Source organism: Parambassis ranga, chromosome 4 (assembly GCF_900634625.1).
Source record: "Parambassis ranga chromosome 4, fParRan2.1, whole genome shotgun sequence".
NCBI lineage: Eukaryota > Metazoa > Chordata > Actinopteri > Ambassidae > Parambassis > Parambassis ranga.
The window spans coordinates 12,559,896-12,576,501 of record NC_041025.1 but is presented as its reverse complement, the minus strand read 5'-3'; the positions used below and the strand labels follow the sequence as shown (position 1 = coordinate 12,576,501).

The following is a 16,606-nucleotide window of genomic DNA, read 5'->3' as shown; positions in this document are numbered from 1 at the left end:
TTGCGGTCTTCTTTAGTAGGGACATGATGATGATGATACTATTAAAGCTTGTACACTTGGGTGTTTACCTCAGTTTGATTGAAGTTACCCACAGTTGCACTCAGAACAGGCATTTAAGAATGGGAGGAATCCAAAGTTACACTGCAAAACACACACTGCTGATGGGCGTGTTTCAGTCGCATGATCAGGTCGAGCTGTAGAGTAATGAGGCCATGTTTGTCCAGGAACATGGCCTGGATTTGTTTTTACTGTAAAGCAGCTTGGAATCATGTGCCCTATGTTTCCACACTCGCCGCATGTGTGTGTGATCAGTCATGCATTCATTGACATGTGTATGTTCACGTATTCCCCTGACCTGCTGTGTTGTCCCCAGTTCATCCACGATGAACAGATTCACCTTCCTGCATACTTTCGCCAACATCACACATACTGCTGTTGTTTTAGCACCGGCAGGCCAGGCCAGTGTGGTTTACGACCACGACCACCTGTTAGAGAGTCACAACAATCACCTTGTCACTCCATACGCACATAACACATAGATACACGTACATTCAGCTGATGTCATGAGGAAATCAAAGAGGCCTTGTTACTGTAATAGATGTCAACAGAAAGGTTGGTATGTTTGAGTCATTTCGCCACTGGAAAGCCTGATGAGTGCGAAGATGAATGCCTTAGAAGACGCTTTGGCTCTAACCTGTGTGTTTCCACTGTTCTGATAGTTCTCTGCAGGAATTAGTTGGTTTAATGGTTATCCATGGTTACAGGTGGCAGATTCTCTCCTGACATGTTGTAGGCCTAAGGGTACAGTGACAATATATCTTGGATCATTTGGGGGTCATTGGACTTTTGTGACAGAAATAAAACAGAAATTATTAACTTCAAACTTTCTGTGTGATAATTTAAGCCTGACCTGCACATGCTTGTAGCAGAAGCTGTATTACTCTATTACTCATCTCCTGTTGTAGGTCAAAAACTTATCAATCATTCCCAACTTATCAATCATTCCCTGTGTAGTTTTGTTCAATGATTGCATATTAATCACAGAACCCAACTGTATGTGAAACTCTATACTTCAAACCAAGTCAAAGAATCAGGGACAAACCCTGGGCTGGTTTTGACTTCCAAATGCTACATTGCTCCTGTGATCAAGCGTCACTGGACGTCTGTACTCTTTGGAAATGAGGATGCTTAAAATACACAGACCTAACTGACCTGCTCTATACTTAGCTGGCTGTATGGTACACTGAAGTCCACCCTAATGTGTCTGACAGTACAAGGTATTGCCTTAGGGGAAATGGGAAATTATTCTGGCCTATTTATACTTATGGAAACAGAGGTGATATCAGCACGTGCCATGGGCCTCCTGAGCTGTAAATCTAGTGCTAATAGCCTAAATCCTGCAGTTAGTCTGTGACCTACTTACGCATATACTTGAGGAGAGCAGACATATTTCAGAGATAAAACACAGGACAGGAGGACAGATAGGAAATGCTCCTTTAAACCACTTTGTCAGAAATAGATGTGAGCAAATTGGAATTAGATTATACTAATAGTTGAAAGCCATTTTGAATTATAAACAATTAGTCCCCATCAGGTTCTTATGATCAAGTTGCAGATACAGCTCTCCTTGTCCTTGACAAGTGGCACTTCCTGTTCAGAATCTCCAAACACAAATATATAAAAATATGATTGTAGGCAATGTCACAACTCTTTTTTAGGGGTTGTTTAGAGGTTGCTTTGCATATATAACTTTATACTTATATACATATATACTTTTTCCCAGGTCTTAGCTAACAATTAAAATCCAGTACTATTACATAACTCATCTACAAATGCATCCATTTTGGGAAATATATATATATATATATATATACATATACATATATATATGTGTGTGTGGATAACATCAGCTGCAGATGTATGGCTTTAAAATAAAAACACATGTTTTATTTACTGTTTCTTAACAGCAACTACTAAATTTATTTGCATGAGAATGCGATTGGCAAAAAAATCAACTGGTTAACAACGGTAACATCTTGTTCAATCAATACAAAACAGAGCATTTGAAGATGACATCAAGACAATGATAAATAAACATTGTTCTGATCTATTTACAAAAAATACAATTAGAAAAAAACATCATAAAAAAAGAATCCTTAGGATTATTTACAAAATATGTACAGGGATGAAGTCCTCCTGCTGCAAAACAGAAAAAATATGGTTAGACAAGTTTTCACAGGTGCACATTTAATGTACTTTACTGACAAATTTCAAACTTTTCTAAACTTGCATAACAAAATCCAGAAAAGTTAAAATTAAACACAGTCATTTCTTCAGCCTTACCTATAAACGATTAAGCAGGTTGTTCTGGATGTCTTCGTAGATCTGGGTGAAGATCTCCTCTTTGGATTTTACACCATCCAGGTACTCTGCAGCCATACAAAGACATGACCAGTTACTGAAAATGCTACAGAGACAGAGAAACGTGCTCAAAGCATCTGAAATATACCAATATTAATGCCGCTGTCCTCCATCTGTTTCCTGTGCTTCAGGTACATGGGCCACACATGGCCATCAAACAGGCCGGGAGGGTCAGGAACAGTGTACTGTCTCATACTGAAAAAGATGAAGACAGAGTTTAAGAACGTACACTGACAATGTCATGATGATACATTCAAGTCTGTGACTCTAAATACAACAACCTTAGGGAATCTCTGTGTTTGCTCACCTTCTCCTTCTTTTGCACTCAGTGTAGGGTATCGTGATGTAATAGCACTTGTCAAAAACATCCCGCAGAGGCCTAGTGGGGGGATACAAAATTTAATTATCAAGGTGATCCACAATTCTGCATCATCCTTAGGGTAAAAGAGTACAGTTGTGCAACTGGTCATGTGGTCCCTTATCTTTGGCTCTGCAGCATGCAGTTCACTGGCACACAGCGTACTGACTACCCAGCAGCTACCTTGATGTAGCACTAAGAGGCTCCTTCTGCTGAAAGTCTTATCTCTAACTACAGGAGTGCTCGCAGGGGACCCGTGTACATCAGCCAATAGGATGCTTGTAAAATGATCATGTGACACAACATTTCCCACCCAATGCTTTGTTATCATCAACTTCCTTAAATTTTCTAGAAAACTAGATGTCCTTTTCCTCCTCACACTGAACTCTGACACAAAGATATTAACTGATAAACTTAAACAACATCAATGTGAGAATAAAAACAACACGTACGGGTAGTTGTAGAGCAGGAAGCCCTCCACAATCAGGATGTGGATCTGCTCATCAGGGTTGGCTGCATTAGAGGAGGAAGACAGCGTGACACCATGGGAACGGGCAAACTTCACTGGGTTTTCAATCCAGCCCTTCACTGTGTTGGTCATGGCCTCCATATCCAAAGATGTGATCACTGTGGAGCAAGAAAGAAAAGAAGATGGTAGAACATTTTTTAGATTAGATTTAATTTGAGCAAACACTGTAATATATAGTGAATGGGCTTGTTAACAATGATTTAATATGTGTAATCATGGGAATATTATATTGAAGGGGGGTATTGTCTGAATAATATAAGCAATGAGTCACTGGCAGTCTTCAGTGAAGTCTTACCATCCCATTGTTTAAAGCCGTCCTCCCCGACTGCTATCTGATCAGGTTTCTGAAATAACAGTCACCAATAAAACATTGCTGCAACCTCACAGCTCTGAATACTTGCAGATCCCACTCACATGCCAGAGTAAGAAGGCCAAACAAGGAAATAGAGAGAAAAAACAAAAAAGGGCAGCTAAGAGCATGCAGAGTAAAGCAAGCAATTTACAAAAGAAGGCAGGTGTACTATAAATTAGAAAAAAGTTTAAGAAATCTAACGGTGATACTGTAAAAGGGGGAAATACAGAAAAAAAAATCACAAATAAAATAAAGAAGAGACTAGTTTAAAGTTTCTTATATGGCTATGGCTAAAGAAATAAAGAAGAAAGAAAGGGAGGAATGAAGGAGACACAGCTAATGTACTCTGCTTAACTATGAGGGACCTTTACATATCTTCTGTAAAGAAGGGGTGGGGGATGGCTGCACTCCACTACTTTTCTCACATGCAATGCAGTCTTCAAGAAAGAAAAAAGTAGCCAAAACAACAACCAGCACTTTGCTTATAACTCAGCTAAATCTCACCTTGAAAAAGTCATCCTGGTGCACAACACAGCAGTTGGGCAGAGTCTTGATCAGTCTGTTGGTCAGCGTGGTTTTGCCACCATTAGTGACTCTGTAAACAAAAAGTTAGAAAATGATTAGTAAAAAATAAAAATGTTTGAATTTAATGTGTGTGTGAATATAGATCTCTGTGTGTTTGTGTGACTATAGATCTGTGTGTGTGTGTGTGTGTGAGGTTATAGCTCCTAGTAAACAAACTTGTTTTGGTTGCTGAACGTAATCCACATGTTTACATAAAAATAGCTGAAACTCAATATAAACCCTTTGTGTCACTCCTTATTTAAAAGCCTAAATGATAAGATTAAGCTGTGTTTGCTCTAGTCAGCCCTAAAGTGAAGTCTCCCTCCATTTTTTAAGCCGACTCTCGCGGTGAATTTTCAAAAGTCCCGCTCGATTTATGACAACAAACCAGGCAGACCGGACGTGACTAGAAACCGGCGGGCAGCTGATAAAACGAGCACACCGGCATGATGACAAACGATTAAAAGCTAACGATAGACACATTTACAAAATATATACGCGTATCTGCAGCACTGTACCGACCTAAAAAACTTCCACACCCAATAACACCACGCTGCAAAAATAACTTGGTGACAACACAAATCGTGTAATTCAACTAATCAGCCGGTTTGTCCGCCAAAAGAGTAATATTTACAGAAACAGATGTAAAGTGTAAACGTTAGCAAAGAACAAGCTGTTAGCTTAAGATAAGAAAATAAAAAAAACATAAACATACCCTCCAATTCCTATAATGTATTTCATCTTCAATCAACTTCTTTTCCTGTTCGGCTGAAGAAACAGTCGGAAATGTGTTAAAAAATGAAATCCAACTATTTTAAGCGCCTAAAAAGTTTTTAGAACAAGCTGCAGTCTGAAAGTGCTCCTCTCTACTGCTCCATTAACTGTGAGTGAAAGCCTCCACGGTTTATATGCAGCTTGCGTCCCATTGCGTCACCACACACGCAGGCACGAGGAGGGGGAGAGGGGCGTACCAGTGATGAGGCGTGCTCTTTGACGGCAGCCAATCATAGCCCGCAAACTGTCACATATTTACATCTTTAACACACCTGCTGCTGCTGCTGCTGCTGTCCGTCACAGAGGCAGCTGATGGGCGGCTTGTAGTGTTCTTCCATTCAGCAGAGCATCACCTGATGAGTGCTGGAAAACTACCATTGATGGTGTCTGATAAAAAAAAAAAAAAAAAACACTGACACTTGACTTTTAGTTCTGCTTATATAATGTATAACTATATTAAAAGTTGGTGGGTCATTATTTGGCAGGAGCACAAATCTCATGGCCTTAATGGTCACATGTTTGACCCTGTGATACAACGATAGATAGATAGATAGATAGATAGATAGATAGATAGATAGATAGATAGATAGATAGATAGATAGATAGATAGATAGATAGATAGATAGATAGATAGATAGATAGATAGATCAAGTATCAAAAGCTTTGTTTTTCATATACAATCATAGTTAAAATCAGTGATGTGTGTTAGATCCAGCAAGCAGCAACCTATAACTTTAAATATGGTCTGTTTAACTGGGACAAATGTCACATCTTCTGAACTAGAACAATCCACAGTATGCCTGATGTTTTATTATCAGCCATGTTCCCACAGGGAGTGTGAATATTTTAAGAGAACAGAACGACATTCAATTTTGGGTTAACTGCTCTGATGTAAATCACCATTCTGTACCTTCCTTAAATGCAGTTCAGAGTTCACAGCTTGCTTCTCCTTTTCAGTATGTGCGTCTGTAACTACGGTAGCATGTTTCTATTTGTGTGCATGTACCCCTGCTGGAGGTCAGGGGGTCAAACAGTCAGGAGTTGTCTCCATCATTATCTCTGTGGTTGATTCATGTGACAGCTCTCTGGCTATAGTGACGATGCAGGATTCACTTTAATCCAAGAACTAGACAGATAGCTGCTTTGGGATTCCCAGGCTGACAGCAGCCAGATACAGGCAGCATTTCCTATATGACTGTAGTGACTCTATATGGCCATCTTGTGCTTTTAGATATTAAATTATAAGAGGTATTTTGACACATAAATAATGGAAAGCTAATACTTTTAGCAATGGACTCAAACCAGAAATATTTTATGTCAAAATTCATTTAACCCTTATAAGGGTTTGTCCAGCTGACATTTAATACTTCATAGGTCCTGACCTGATTGAGAACCTTCACACCGGTCTAAGAAGAGAACCAAGATGCCTCACACATTCGTTATATCAGTGTGAAACAAAGGGCGAATGGAGTTGATTTGTGGTTCTTGTCTGCCCTCTCATGTCAGGACCTCTGTGCACTATACCCAAACATGTGCTTTTCCTTGCATGTAATGTATTACATGTGTACTCTTAGGAAGTAGTATATATAGTATTAAATAGCTGTGAAGTGGTGTGTCATGGTTTGTTTCTACACATGAACAGTCCCTGGAAGTAACTCACAAACCTGCAAACATCCTGTAAATGTCATAGAACATGATGGTTTGTAATACACACACAGACTGGGTTTCTGGAGGAACCATTTATTCAGTCATATTTACAAGCTGATATGTGGTAACTTCAGAGCAACAAATGATGATTAAATCTGAGCAAATGTTTTACAGCAGATCAATGAAAGGCAAGGAGTTGGTGTTAAAACAGACAGAGTATATTGTGCTTTTATAGTCAAAGTTTGGATTTTGGAAAGGCCCTTATCAGTCAGCGCTGTGCTTATGTTATTGGTGTTACCCAAATAAAAGTAAAGGGGTTAAACTTTACATTCTGTCAATTTTTTTCAATAAACAGGCACTCAGTTGAGCTAGCAGTCCACAAAAGACAAAGGTGAGCTGCAGTTGTCGTCCTTTAAGCATGATAAATATTAGACACAAGGTTTGGTTCATCAGAGGGGAAAACATTCCTGCTCCACAAAGGCAACACAACATCAGAACTGCGATGGCACTTTATAAACAGACCAAAGATGCTTCAGTGTGTTCATATCCTAATAACCGCTACACAAATGCTCATTAGCTTAAAAATAACCTCCTGAACATAAAACACATTCTATTCTGAAACTATTCAAAGTTGTTAGAACCAATAGTGCAAAAACAATAATACAATTATGTTCTTTACAAAAATAAAATCTTTTGTCTTCCTGCTACAATAAGCTGAACGAATGGAAGACAGGAGGAAAGAAAATCAATGTCAAATGCATTAAGATGTCACAGAAACAGAGGAGATGACGTTATCCATCAAACCATGAAAACATCATTGCCATCTAAATCTCCTCCACAGCTACAGCAAACATGTTATTTTTGTGTTCCCACATGAAAAGGGCTATAAGAAACATGCAGCTTATAAAGGTAAACATCAGCTCTCATGTGTTTTGCTGTCATTAGTGCCAGTTTTGATACAGATTTTAAACAAAGTTAATAAAGAATAAGGAGTATTGCTCGACCAGGGCTCTTCTCATTTTGTTTCCTCATTTTGTTTTTACACTGAAGATGAATGAGGCACATCTCAACACATAGTACAGTACAGGTGGAAGGGCACAGAGTAAACTTCACAGAGCATAATGACACCAGAAAGGAGCCCCACACCAGTGAGTGTTAGTACATTTAGACATTTACAAATGTCCAGATAGCAGAAAGAGAGAGAGAGAAGGCCTTAGATACAGCAGCTATTAGGTAAAAATAAATAAAATATGTATCTGACACACACACATTATATTTCATGTGTCAGCATGAATGTCAAACAAATCTATATCTTTCTGTTAATCTGGTTGATTTATTGTATTATTTCCAACCTTGCCTGTTATTTTTCTGAGCTGATATTACAACATGGGAGAACAAATAAAAATATTCAGTATGAGGTTAATGCATGAACAAGCTCAATATCAGATTCCATAAACAGCAGCGACTTCCTTTGTACATTTTCTTCTGTACATTTGGGATATAAACCCCTCTGAGTGAGAGAGAAGAACGGATAGGAGGGACACTGACTATGGGAGAGAGAGATCGTCCTTCTGACAGCACAAACGGGGACATACATGAGTTGCTGGTCCTCTGCCTCTCAAACTTATGAAAGTGTCATGCTCTCCTCCTATCTTACCCTGCATGAATAGAAAGAGAATCAAATGTAGTTAACCCTTACACTATACAAGGCAACATTCACCCAAGAACCAGGTGTTCCCCTTTATTACTCAGCCCAATTGATCTGCAAAATCTGTACTCGGCGTCATGCAGTATCATCACCGCTGTTTCCGTCTTCTAACCTTTCTCAGTGTGACTGACAGATCAGATACAGTCATAACATGCTCCTGAAAATATCCTTCAGCCAGCTGGTTCAGACCAGCTCATACTGTCTCATTAACACTCAGGGGGAGTGTGTTTAGAGAGCTTTCCTGATGGGCCTCCTTGTTTTGGACCAGAAGGTTTGTGAGACTATTTATCTGACTAAAGGACAGGCACTGTGAGTTACAATGACCTTTATCCCACAGTCGCTAATTTGTCTATTTTTATTTATTGTCAACATTTTTAATATGTATTTAATTAACAATTTAATACTGAAGCTATACAACATGACCAATAGTACAATAGTCAGCGTGGGATACTGCTGGTATGTTTTCAGTTCTAAAGGTAAGAAATCCTGATGCTGCAGCTGGAGATCTGGGTGGAAGATTTCAAACTTACAAATTACTTACTTACTTACAAATACTTAATGGGATGGACAGGGAACCAGAAAACTAGAGGCAGGAAACACAGACAGGAGCTGGGTGTTCAAGTATATTATTTTTAAATATAGAGTATTTATTCTCTTAACCCTCTTTGTCCTGTATTAGGTCACTAACCTTTCCCAGCTTTTAATGGGTGAGAGGCCCTGGATAAGACTGGAATATTTATTGTCACATAAAGGATATGACTTTTTTTAAACCTAAGTATAGCATCATATACTGAGTATATCAATATACGTGTCACTGTCTGTAAGGTTAAGGAACTAAATCTATAAACTAAGGGGAAACAGCTGTTAATAACCTTGGTTTGTGTCTGTTATCAATCCAAGGATGAAGATCAGACTAAACTCTTAAAAAATTAGACTCACCTCATAAACAGGGAGGAACATCTGAAGAAAAAAAACATCTAATCTCTGTCTGCACATTTACAAATAGACAAACCTATGAGAATATTTCACCTCAAGTCATATAAGAGAGGATCAAAATAAAAAGCCCCTCCACAAATTATAATCAATTTTCATACACTTATTCTTTTTCTTGTAGTCATTAAGGTCCAAGTTTTAATCCTGTTTGTTTTAATTTTTACATTTTCTTTAAAAAAATAAATAAAATATGATGAAAAAATAAGAGTGCACTGGTTTAAATCTCTCCTTTACCACTGAATTATATAGAAACATGATACAGCAATGTGTTATCAATGGTCTGTGGAGATGAGATAAACCCTGTACAGAGACATCGTGTGACTAAAATAGGTAAAAAGAACATTCACCTTCAGAGCTCCGCCCCTCTCATAAGCCTTGACCTACGAGCATAGATTTTGGCCTGGAAAAGACAAACAACAAATAAATAAAGATTCTTACAGGATACTGGACAAATAATTAAACACCCACAATCTAAAAATCCTCCCATACCTCTCTGACTTTTTAATTGGCTCCTGTGGGACTGACTGCTGCTGCTGCTGCTGCTGTCTCTGCTCCTGCTCCATCCTACACACACACACACATACACATGCACATGCACATGCACACACACACATACACATGCACATGCACACACACACACACACACAGAGAGAGAGAGAGAGTTATTGAACATGCTTCTGTTCAGTAGAGAATATGAAGGCACTCTTGTGTAGCCAATTAATTCAGAGTGCTAAAGCTGCAGTTTACATTGAAAGCCGTTCTATATGAGGGTTAGAAGATGATGTTATGAACACATTTTTACCTTTCCCTCCGGGCTTTAAGTCTCTCCTCATCAAATCTGAAAATGAATAACACCATTACATCTTCAACTTACACATCACACAGTAAATCCTTCCAACTACATTCATCTATTTTAAATAATAATATCACAGTCGACTTGCTCTTAGTTAGATTTACATGAATAGTAATTTTACTGCAGGATTTACTGCAGCCTGTGGGCAGTTTCATTCCTGCAGCTCATTTTCTCCATCTAGTTGTCAGAGATACTTACTGCACCACACACTCTGGAACATGGACATGCTCCATGGGGACAATCTCTGCCAGTTCATCCAGACTGTGGACGTACTGGATTTTATTCATGAACTTCACACTGCAGAATATGACAGTGGATGTGTTGTTTATATTTCAGGTTTACAAAAAAACTTACAACATTCTAGTGTTTCCCTTTGGCAGCGGGACATTTGTATTACCTGATAAAAGGCCTGGATATAGCCAGGACGGTACGAATGAACCATGTGGGGTGAGCAATGACCAGAGACTTCAGGTTCTTCCTCAATCTGCCACAAAAACAAATAAAAACAGGTTTAGCTAACCATTTACAAAGTGGGCACACTCAACTTCTACCAGTAGACATCTACCAGTATCAATATCATGCTTTTGAACACTTATGTGTCAAAATCTCATTTTTTAAAAGCTTTTTAAAGCTATCAGAGCTGTTTATTCAGTACCTTCTGTCAATCATTTGATAACATTTCTTGAGCCAGCTGATTCCAGGCATCTTAGTCCGAGGAGTGGCGCCGTTCATGTAGATGATCAGGTAATCTTCAGCCACAAGCATCTCCAGACTGCTCACCACATACCTGGAGGACAGAGGAGGAACATTTCCTTATAGGTGTCCTACTTTGGTACATACTGTGAAAAAGTTAACTGTGACTGAAAGTCTCACAGGAACAGGTTTTCCATGATGTAGTGGTAATCTGGACAACTGCTGTCAGGCAGGTAACAGGAAGAGAACACAATGATGGCATTCAAGCCTTCTCCATAATAACCTGAGGAGAAAGTAAACAATCAAAAGTTCAATTTTATAACAATAAACATTCAGGTTGCTGAGTTACAAACATAAATGTTTGACTGAATTTTTAAAAACACTGGAATATTTCTCAGATTTTCTTTGTTCATTCTTCATCACTGACCTCCGTGTGTGATGACTCGGACATAAGGTCTGATGACCTGCATGTCGATACGATGCTCCTGTTCTCCAATGATCACTGTTCTCCAGAGGCGTCCATTGCTGGCATTCCCATCCTCACCCGTTTCCCCTGACCCGTTAGCAGGACCTGCTTTGGCTGAGGCCACTGGTGTATCGTCTGGACAAGAACAGAACCAGATATTGAATTTTATTCTGCATGGAAAGACACATTATGCTGGATAGTTCTGGTTCCAGAAGACATTTAGTTAAATGTTTAAACCCTTAAATGGATCATACACTCAGTGTGTTTATAAGGACAGTGTAGCATGGTGGATATTATTATGCTGAAATGCTTTCAGTCTTATTTTTTATGCTACTTTTAAAATCAGAAATGACAGCTGCGCCACACACCTTCCCACTCCAGGTCATTGCCGTTGGTGATGAACTCCAGTGAGTCTGTTTCATCTGGTGTATCAATGTCATCAACATTGATGTCCAGGTCGTCTGGCGTGTCCAGGAAGTCATCTGACAACAAAGAACCTTCGCTTTGATCCAAGGACAGATTCATTTCTGGGGCAATCAACGTACGCCGTTTCCTGTGGGATGATGGTACGCTGCCGCCTCCTCCTCCAGGTGGACTCACATTCAGGGAGTTAGGAGGAGCTGAGGAGCAGGAAAGGTGGGTCAGGATCTGTAATTCTTCATTTCTAGTAGTCGGTTGTCTGAGTTACTTACAGGCTCTGTCGTCTGTGAGACCACAGGAAGGATCCATGTCTCCGTACTCTGGTAGTGGTCTGGAGAGAAACATGCATACAGCAATAAATCAGTACTGTTGAACAAAGCAAGTCAGTTGTAAATTTAAAACTACAGCCTCACAATAAACAGTGTGATTAGGATGTTGTTCAATGGAGCTGTGATGCTGTGGGTTTTGTCACTGATCTGGCTAAGCACTAAAAAGAAGAACAAGAGATGGTTATTAACTTCTCCCTGGGGAGAGATGAAGATTAGAGGGCTGACAGAGATGAGTCAGAGCAGAGAGGGAGGGGAGGAGAAATAGAGGAGAAAAGACAGAAAAGAAGTGTGTTTCTGCATACAAACAAAGTGGTGCATCTCTGTTTTATTTACTGTTGACATCCAGAGAAGCAGACAGCAGGTCACAAATCTGTCTGCTCTGCGTATGTTGCTCTGTCTGCTTATATCAAAGTATGTAATTTAATGTGCTTGCATGTGCACATGCATCTTTCTCCTGTCAGCAAGCAGAACCAATTAACTGAGAAGGCAAATAGTTAAAAAAAAGGATGCAGTGTGCTGCAGTGCAGTGTTCTTCAGCAGAAAGAGTCTTAGCTGCATTCCTCCTAACCGCCTCATCCTCCCATCAGCCGGAGGACAGTGTGTGCTCCTCCTGAGCCAACAACACTGGCTTTAGCCCAGAGGGACAGACACTGATGAGTGGTCTGACTCTTTCCCCCTGAGGACCCCTGCAGTGATCCCTGGTCCAACACTTCCTTTGTCAAAAAGACGCCCTTTCAATAACTATGCAGATGCACTAAGGGGCATTTGACTTTTAACAAAAGCAACCTCGCCTCTTTTGTTCATAGCTGCATTGTCCTTTTAAATCACCACGAGACCAAGGATGCTTACCTTCTGGAGGTAGCTGATTTTGTGCGAAGCCGATGCAAAGAAGCTTTTCAAACCTCACATCTGTGTGCGTAGCGCTTACTCATTCCCTGTCCTCTCTCAGCTGATCACAGAGCAGAGTATCTCTCAGATTAATGAATGCGCTGCTGGCTATTCCTTAGTCTCTGCCTCAAAACAAAACCTGCCACCATTTTCCTGGCATGGTGTTGTTGATCGTTGGCTGCTCTTACGTCACATGACGTTGCATGAGACCATTTACAGACAGAGCTGCACCTGCTCCCTGGTTTCCTGCTTCCCCATCCGATGGAGGAGGAGGAGGAGGAGGAGGAGGAGGAAAAGGGGGAGGGAAGAAAGGAAGGAGTCTCATGCTTACTGTCAACACACCTTTCTGCTGCTTATTTTTTGATCCCATTCACCTCACTGTCTTGTCAAATCAAGATCAAAATCCTCAGGTTTTCTGTTTCATCTGCATTTCAGAGCCTGCCACCAAGAATCTGAAGTGAGTTGTAACTCTATATGAGTACATTAACATTTACTCCCACAGCTGCCAGAAATACATTGATTTCTCAGTGCTATAAATACAGAACCAGAATGAAAAACAAATTACCGTAATGGGGAATTTGTCAATACTTAACTGGTTATTAGCAGTGGTTGAGGTATTGTACCTAAATAATTTAAATGGTTTAATTTCATTTCAAGAAATTTTCAAATGATCCAAAGGGTCACAAAACTGAAAACAGCTGATGACATGCATTTATATTTTTGTAATGCCAAACAGCAGGATACAGTGAAGATGGAAATGCAATAATATGCTTCATAAGAGCACCTTTTGTCTAGTAGTTATCATTTTTTTAGCATCAGCCAGCCTGTATAGAAGAGGAATAACAGTTTAATTGATGCTAATGATGCAGAAGTAGATGCAGGGTCCCACCTGGGGAAGTCTTCATCCTGCCACTCATCTTTTACTTCCATGTTCTCCATGCGTAGAGTTGCCTCTGTGGTGCCCATCCCTCGGAGAGGAGAGCAGGGGCCTGAAGGTGTGAGGAGAAGGTTTGTTTAGTAACAATCACACAGGGAAAATGTCAAATATAATTACCGGTAGTATATGGACATGGCTGCACTGCAGAAACAGGTGTTTGAAACAGCCCACATGGTGCGATTTTTATACAAATGACTGACATTGGTTTATTAGCATTTAGGGTTTGAAAACCACTGCTGGGCACGTGGTTTTCATCCCCCTGCCCAGAGGGGCACATGTGAGAGGCATGTGACCCACTCAGAGCCCGTTTTCTCTGCTCAGCTCTCCTCAAATATTACAGACAGAATTTTTTCCAGCGTGGAATTCAAGAAGCTGGTGTGGAGGACGACATTCAGGCTTATAATCCTTCCCTCACTGCTTCTTAATCCCACCACACTGCTGCCTTTTGATCTCTATTCACACTGGGGCTTTATGTCACTAACAAGACTCAAAGAAAAACTTCACTTCAGATAACCTTCAGTCTGTCTTTAATGCTTTAATATCCTGACTGAGTGTATTTACTGGTGGTATTAACCACTCCTCTGCACGAAATGATTTAACACTGATGTCCACATACATAATTATAGAACAATACATACATTAATAACAGTAGCATGGGTCAGCAGTGCTATGGGTGTTAAATTAGACCTCAACTCCTGATCTGTTTGTAGTTCTCCAGTCATGGATCAAATCGTGTGTCTGAGCAGGTCTATGTTACACTGGAGCTGAAGGTGAGGGGTGGAATTCATATTCTGCAGTGTGAGCAGCCCAGTATGATAATGACAAAGAGAAATAATGCAACATGGGTTCCTGTGATTTAATTACACCGGGCGGTTTCGGTGGTTTTGGCAGCAGCACTTGTGGCTGGGTGAACTGGAAGACAGCCAAAGCTCGCATAGAGGAAATAAGTCATTTCTTCTAATACACAAGGAGCAAAGCAGAGATAATAGGTATCAATCAGATATGATTTTGTGGAAAACATAATATAATGAGTATTCAGGATGCACAGCCAAACTGACCTTTCCCTTAAAAATAAAAACATAAACATTATGCAAAATACATATTTGTATGTAATTGATTGGTGTGCAGGTAGTCGTTCCCCCGCTCTGCTGTGTTGCAAGAGGAGTACAATCGATTGCCCCCTAAATGTGCAGCACAAAAATGGCTTCAGAGCCTTTTTAGGTCACCCCAAAATGGAACATCCAATAGAAAACAATAGATTTCACACATTAATGGACAACCTAATGTGCATTCTAAGCTTTATGCCAGTATATAAATCAGTGGCAGTACTCACATGAGCGTTGAGAGATCCCCACAGATCCCTCTCTCTCTGGTCGGTGCCTGAGCGCCTTCCTCCGTCTCAGTCACAGATGCAAAGATGTGAGAGGGGAACATCAACAGAAAAGCATAGGGTCAAGCTGAAATTCCTCCCTCCCCTTCATTAATTCACACAGTCATGCCCTGACACAGGCATACAGTGTCCTCGATATCAGCAACTAGCCAGCAGCAGGTGCCCGGAGACAGGAGGCACCTCTGTTCTGGACTCCCCCCGCCTCCTCTCCTCCCCGTCTGACCACCTTTGTTGGGGAAAAGCCTGGCCGTGAAGCGCGAGCCGACAGCCTGCCTCCCTGCTCCTACAGCCACACCACCAAGACACAAAATTCCTTTAACGGGAATGCATCTGCTCTGGCATCATGATCTGTCTCTCTCTCTCTGCTCTTCTGTCTTCATTCAGACAAAAAATACACTTGACTACCACAATATCAATTAAAAAAAAGCTTCTTTGAGTCACTGTATCCAAATCCCTCCATGGAGGCAACTTATTTAACCCTAAGCAAATTTGGTAGGAAATAAGCGCGGGTCTCTGTGTTCCTTCTCTCCCACAGATAATTCTGCTGTTGTTTTCAGTGGTCGCCTATGTGGCTGCTGTTCCCTGGCAACAGCATCTCTCTCCATCTGTAGACTCTCCCCTCCCTCTCTCTGGCTGCAGCTTCTTTCATACATGTTAGACTACAACTCCCCACACATCATTAATCATTTTATTTCAATAGTTTCCCTGCAAGAAGACCAAAGACTTTAGTCCCTGTTCTTTTACACACCATTTTTGTCTCCTCTATCTTCAAGTTGTCACTTCTTATGAGAAAGGCATTTAAAAACTACTACTGTCAGTTTCATACGGGGTTAAAAGCGGACCTGAACGGGATGTTTTGGCAGCTGACTCATTGGCTGGAAGCGTAGTTTACGTTAGAGCACATATTCTGTCAATCATCAGTACAAGTGACTCACAGACGCACACGCCACCCAACCATTCATTCCACAGCAGCGACAGTGTGCAAGCAAAGCAAGAGGATTTCCTTCCGACTTCCGCCTTCGTTTAAAAAGGTTTAGCATAACATTAAAAAATAGACCAAGAGTTATTTATCTATCTTTATATGTTTATGTTTCGACTACTGGATTTGTGGATTTAGTTCAAATCCTATTAATTTGTCTATTTTTTTAATCTCATTTCCTGCTGTTACTTTGTTTTGCGCATGCGTACCGTGGTTGCGAACGATGAGAGGCTGTTTATTTTGCAGAAAACAACGAATATATATTTTATAAAACGACACCGTAATAACGCTCTGCCCTAACGCGC

The 16,606-nt window shown here is 40.4% G+C and overlaps 2 protein-coding genes across 4 annotated transcripts; both read right to left on the bottom strand.

Annotated features, from left to right (window-relative positions):
- Positions 1–1,956: 1,956 nt before the first annotated feature.
- mibp (muscle-specific beta 1 integrin binding protein) lies at positions 1,957–5,127 on the bottom strand. Of its 2 annotated transcripts, XM_028403012.1 has the most exons (8): positions 4,940–5,127; positions 4,165–4,255; positions 3,604–3,652; positions 3,232–3,406; positions 2,729–2,800; positions 2,510–2,616; positions 2,344–2,429; positions 1,961–2,199 (listed from the first exon to the last, which is right to left on the bottom strand). In XM_028403012.1, the coding sequence occupies exons 1-7, from the start codon at positions 4,963–4,965 to the stop codon at positions 2,344–2,346; spliced, it is 606 nt and encodes a 201-aa protein (XP_028258813.1). In that variant the 5' UTR covers positions 4,966–5,127; the 3' UTR covers positions 1,961–2,199. The 2 variants fall into 2 exon arrangements, with proteins under 2 accessions (XP_028258815.1, XP_028258813.1); XM_028403014.1 differs by lacking the exon at positions 3,604–3,652 and having other exon boundaries at positions 1,957–2,199; positions 4,940–4,986.
- A 1,725-nt stretch (positions 5,128–6,852) lies between these two features.
- On the bottom strand, positions 6,853–16,488 carry atcaya (ATCAY kinesin light chain interacting caytaxin a). 2 transcript variants are annotated; one of them, XM_028404537.1, is made up of 13 exons: positions 15,266–16,488; positions 13,885–13,984; positions 12,051–12,109; positions 11,727–11,978; positions 11,320–11,493; positions 11,073–11,175; positions 10,855–10,986; positions 10,597–10,683; positions 10,398–10,496; positions 10,149–10,184; positions 9,836–9,910; positions 9,694–9,746; positions 6,853–8,303 (listed from the first exon to the last, which is right to left on the bottom strand). In XM_028404537.1, exons 2-12 carry the CDS (start codon positions 13,959–13,961, stop codon positions 9,713–9,715), a joined length of 1,128 nt encoding a protein of 375 aa, XP_028260338.1. In that variant the 5' UTR covers positions 13,962–13,984; positions 15,266–16,488; the 3' UTR covers positions 6,853–8,303; positions 9,694–9,712. The 2 variants fall into 2 exon arrangements, with proteins under 2 accessions (XP_028260338.1, XP_028260339.1); XM_028404538.1 differs by lacking the exons at positions 13,885–13,984; positions 15,266–16,488 and adding an exon at positions 12,957–13,182.
- Between the last annotated feature and the right edge of the window lie 118 nt (positions 16,489–16,606).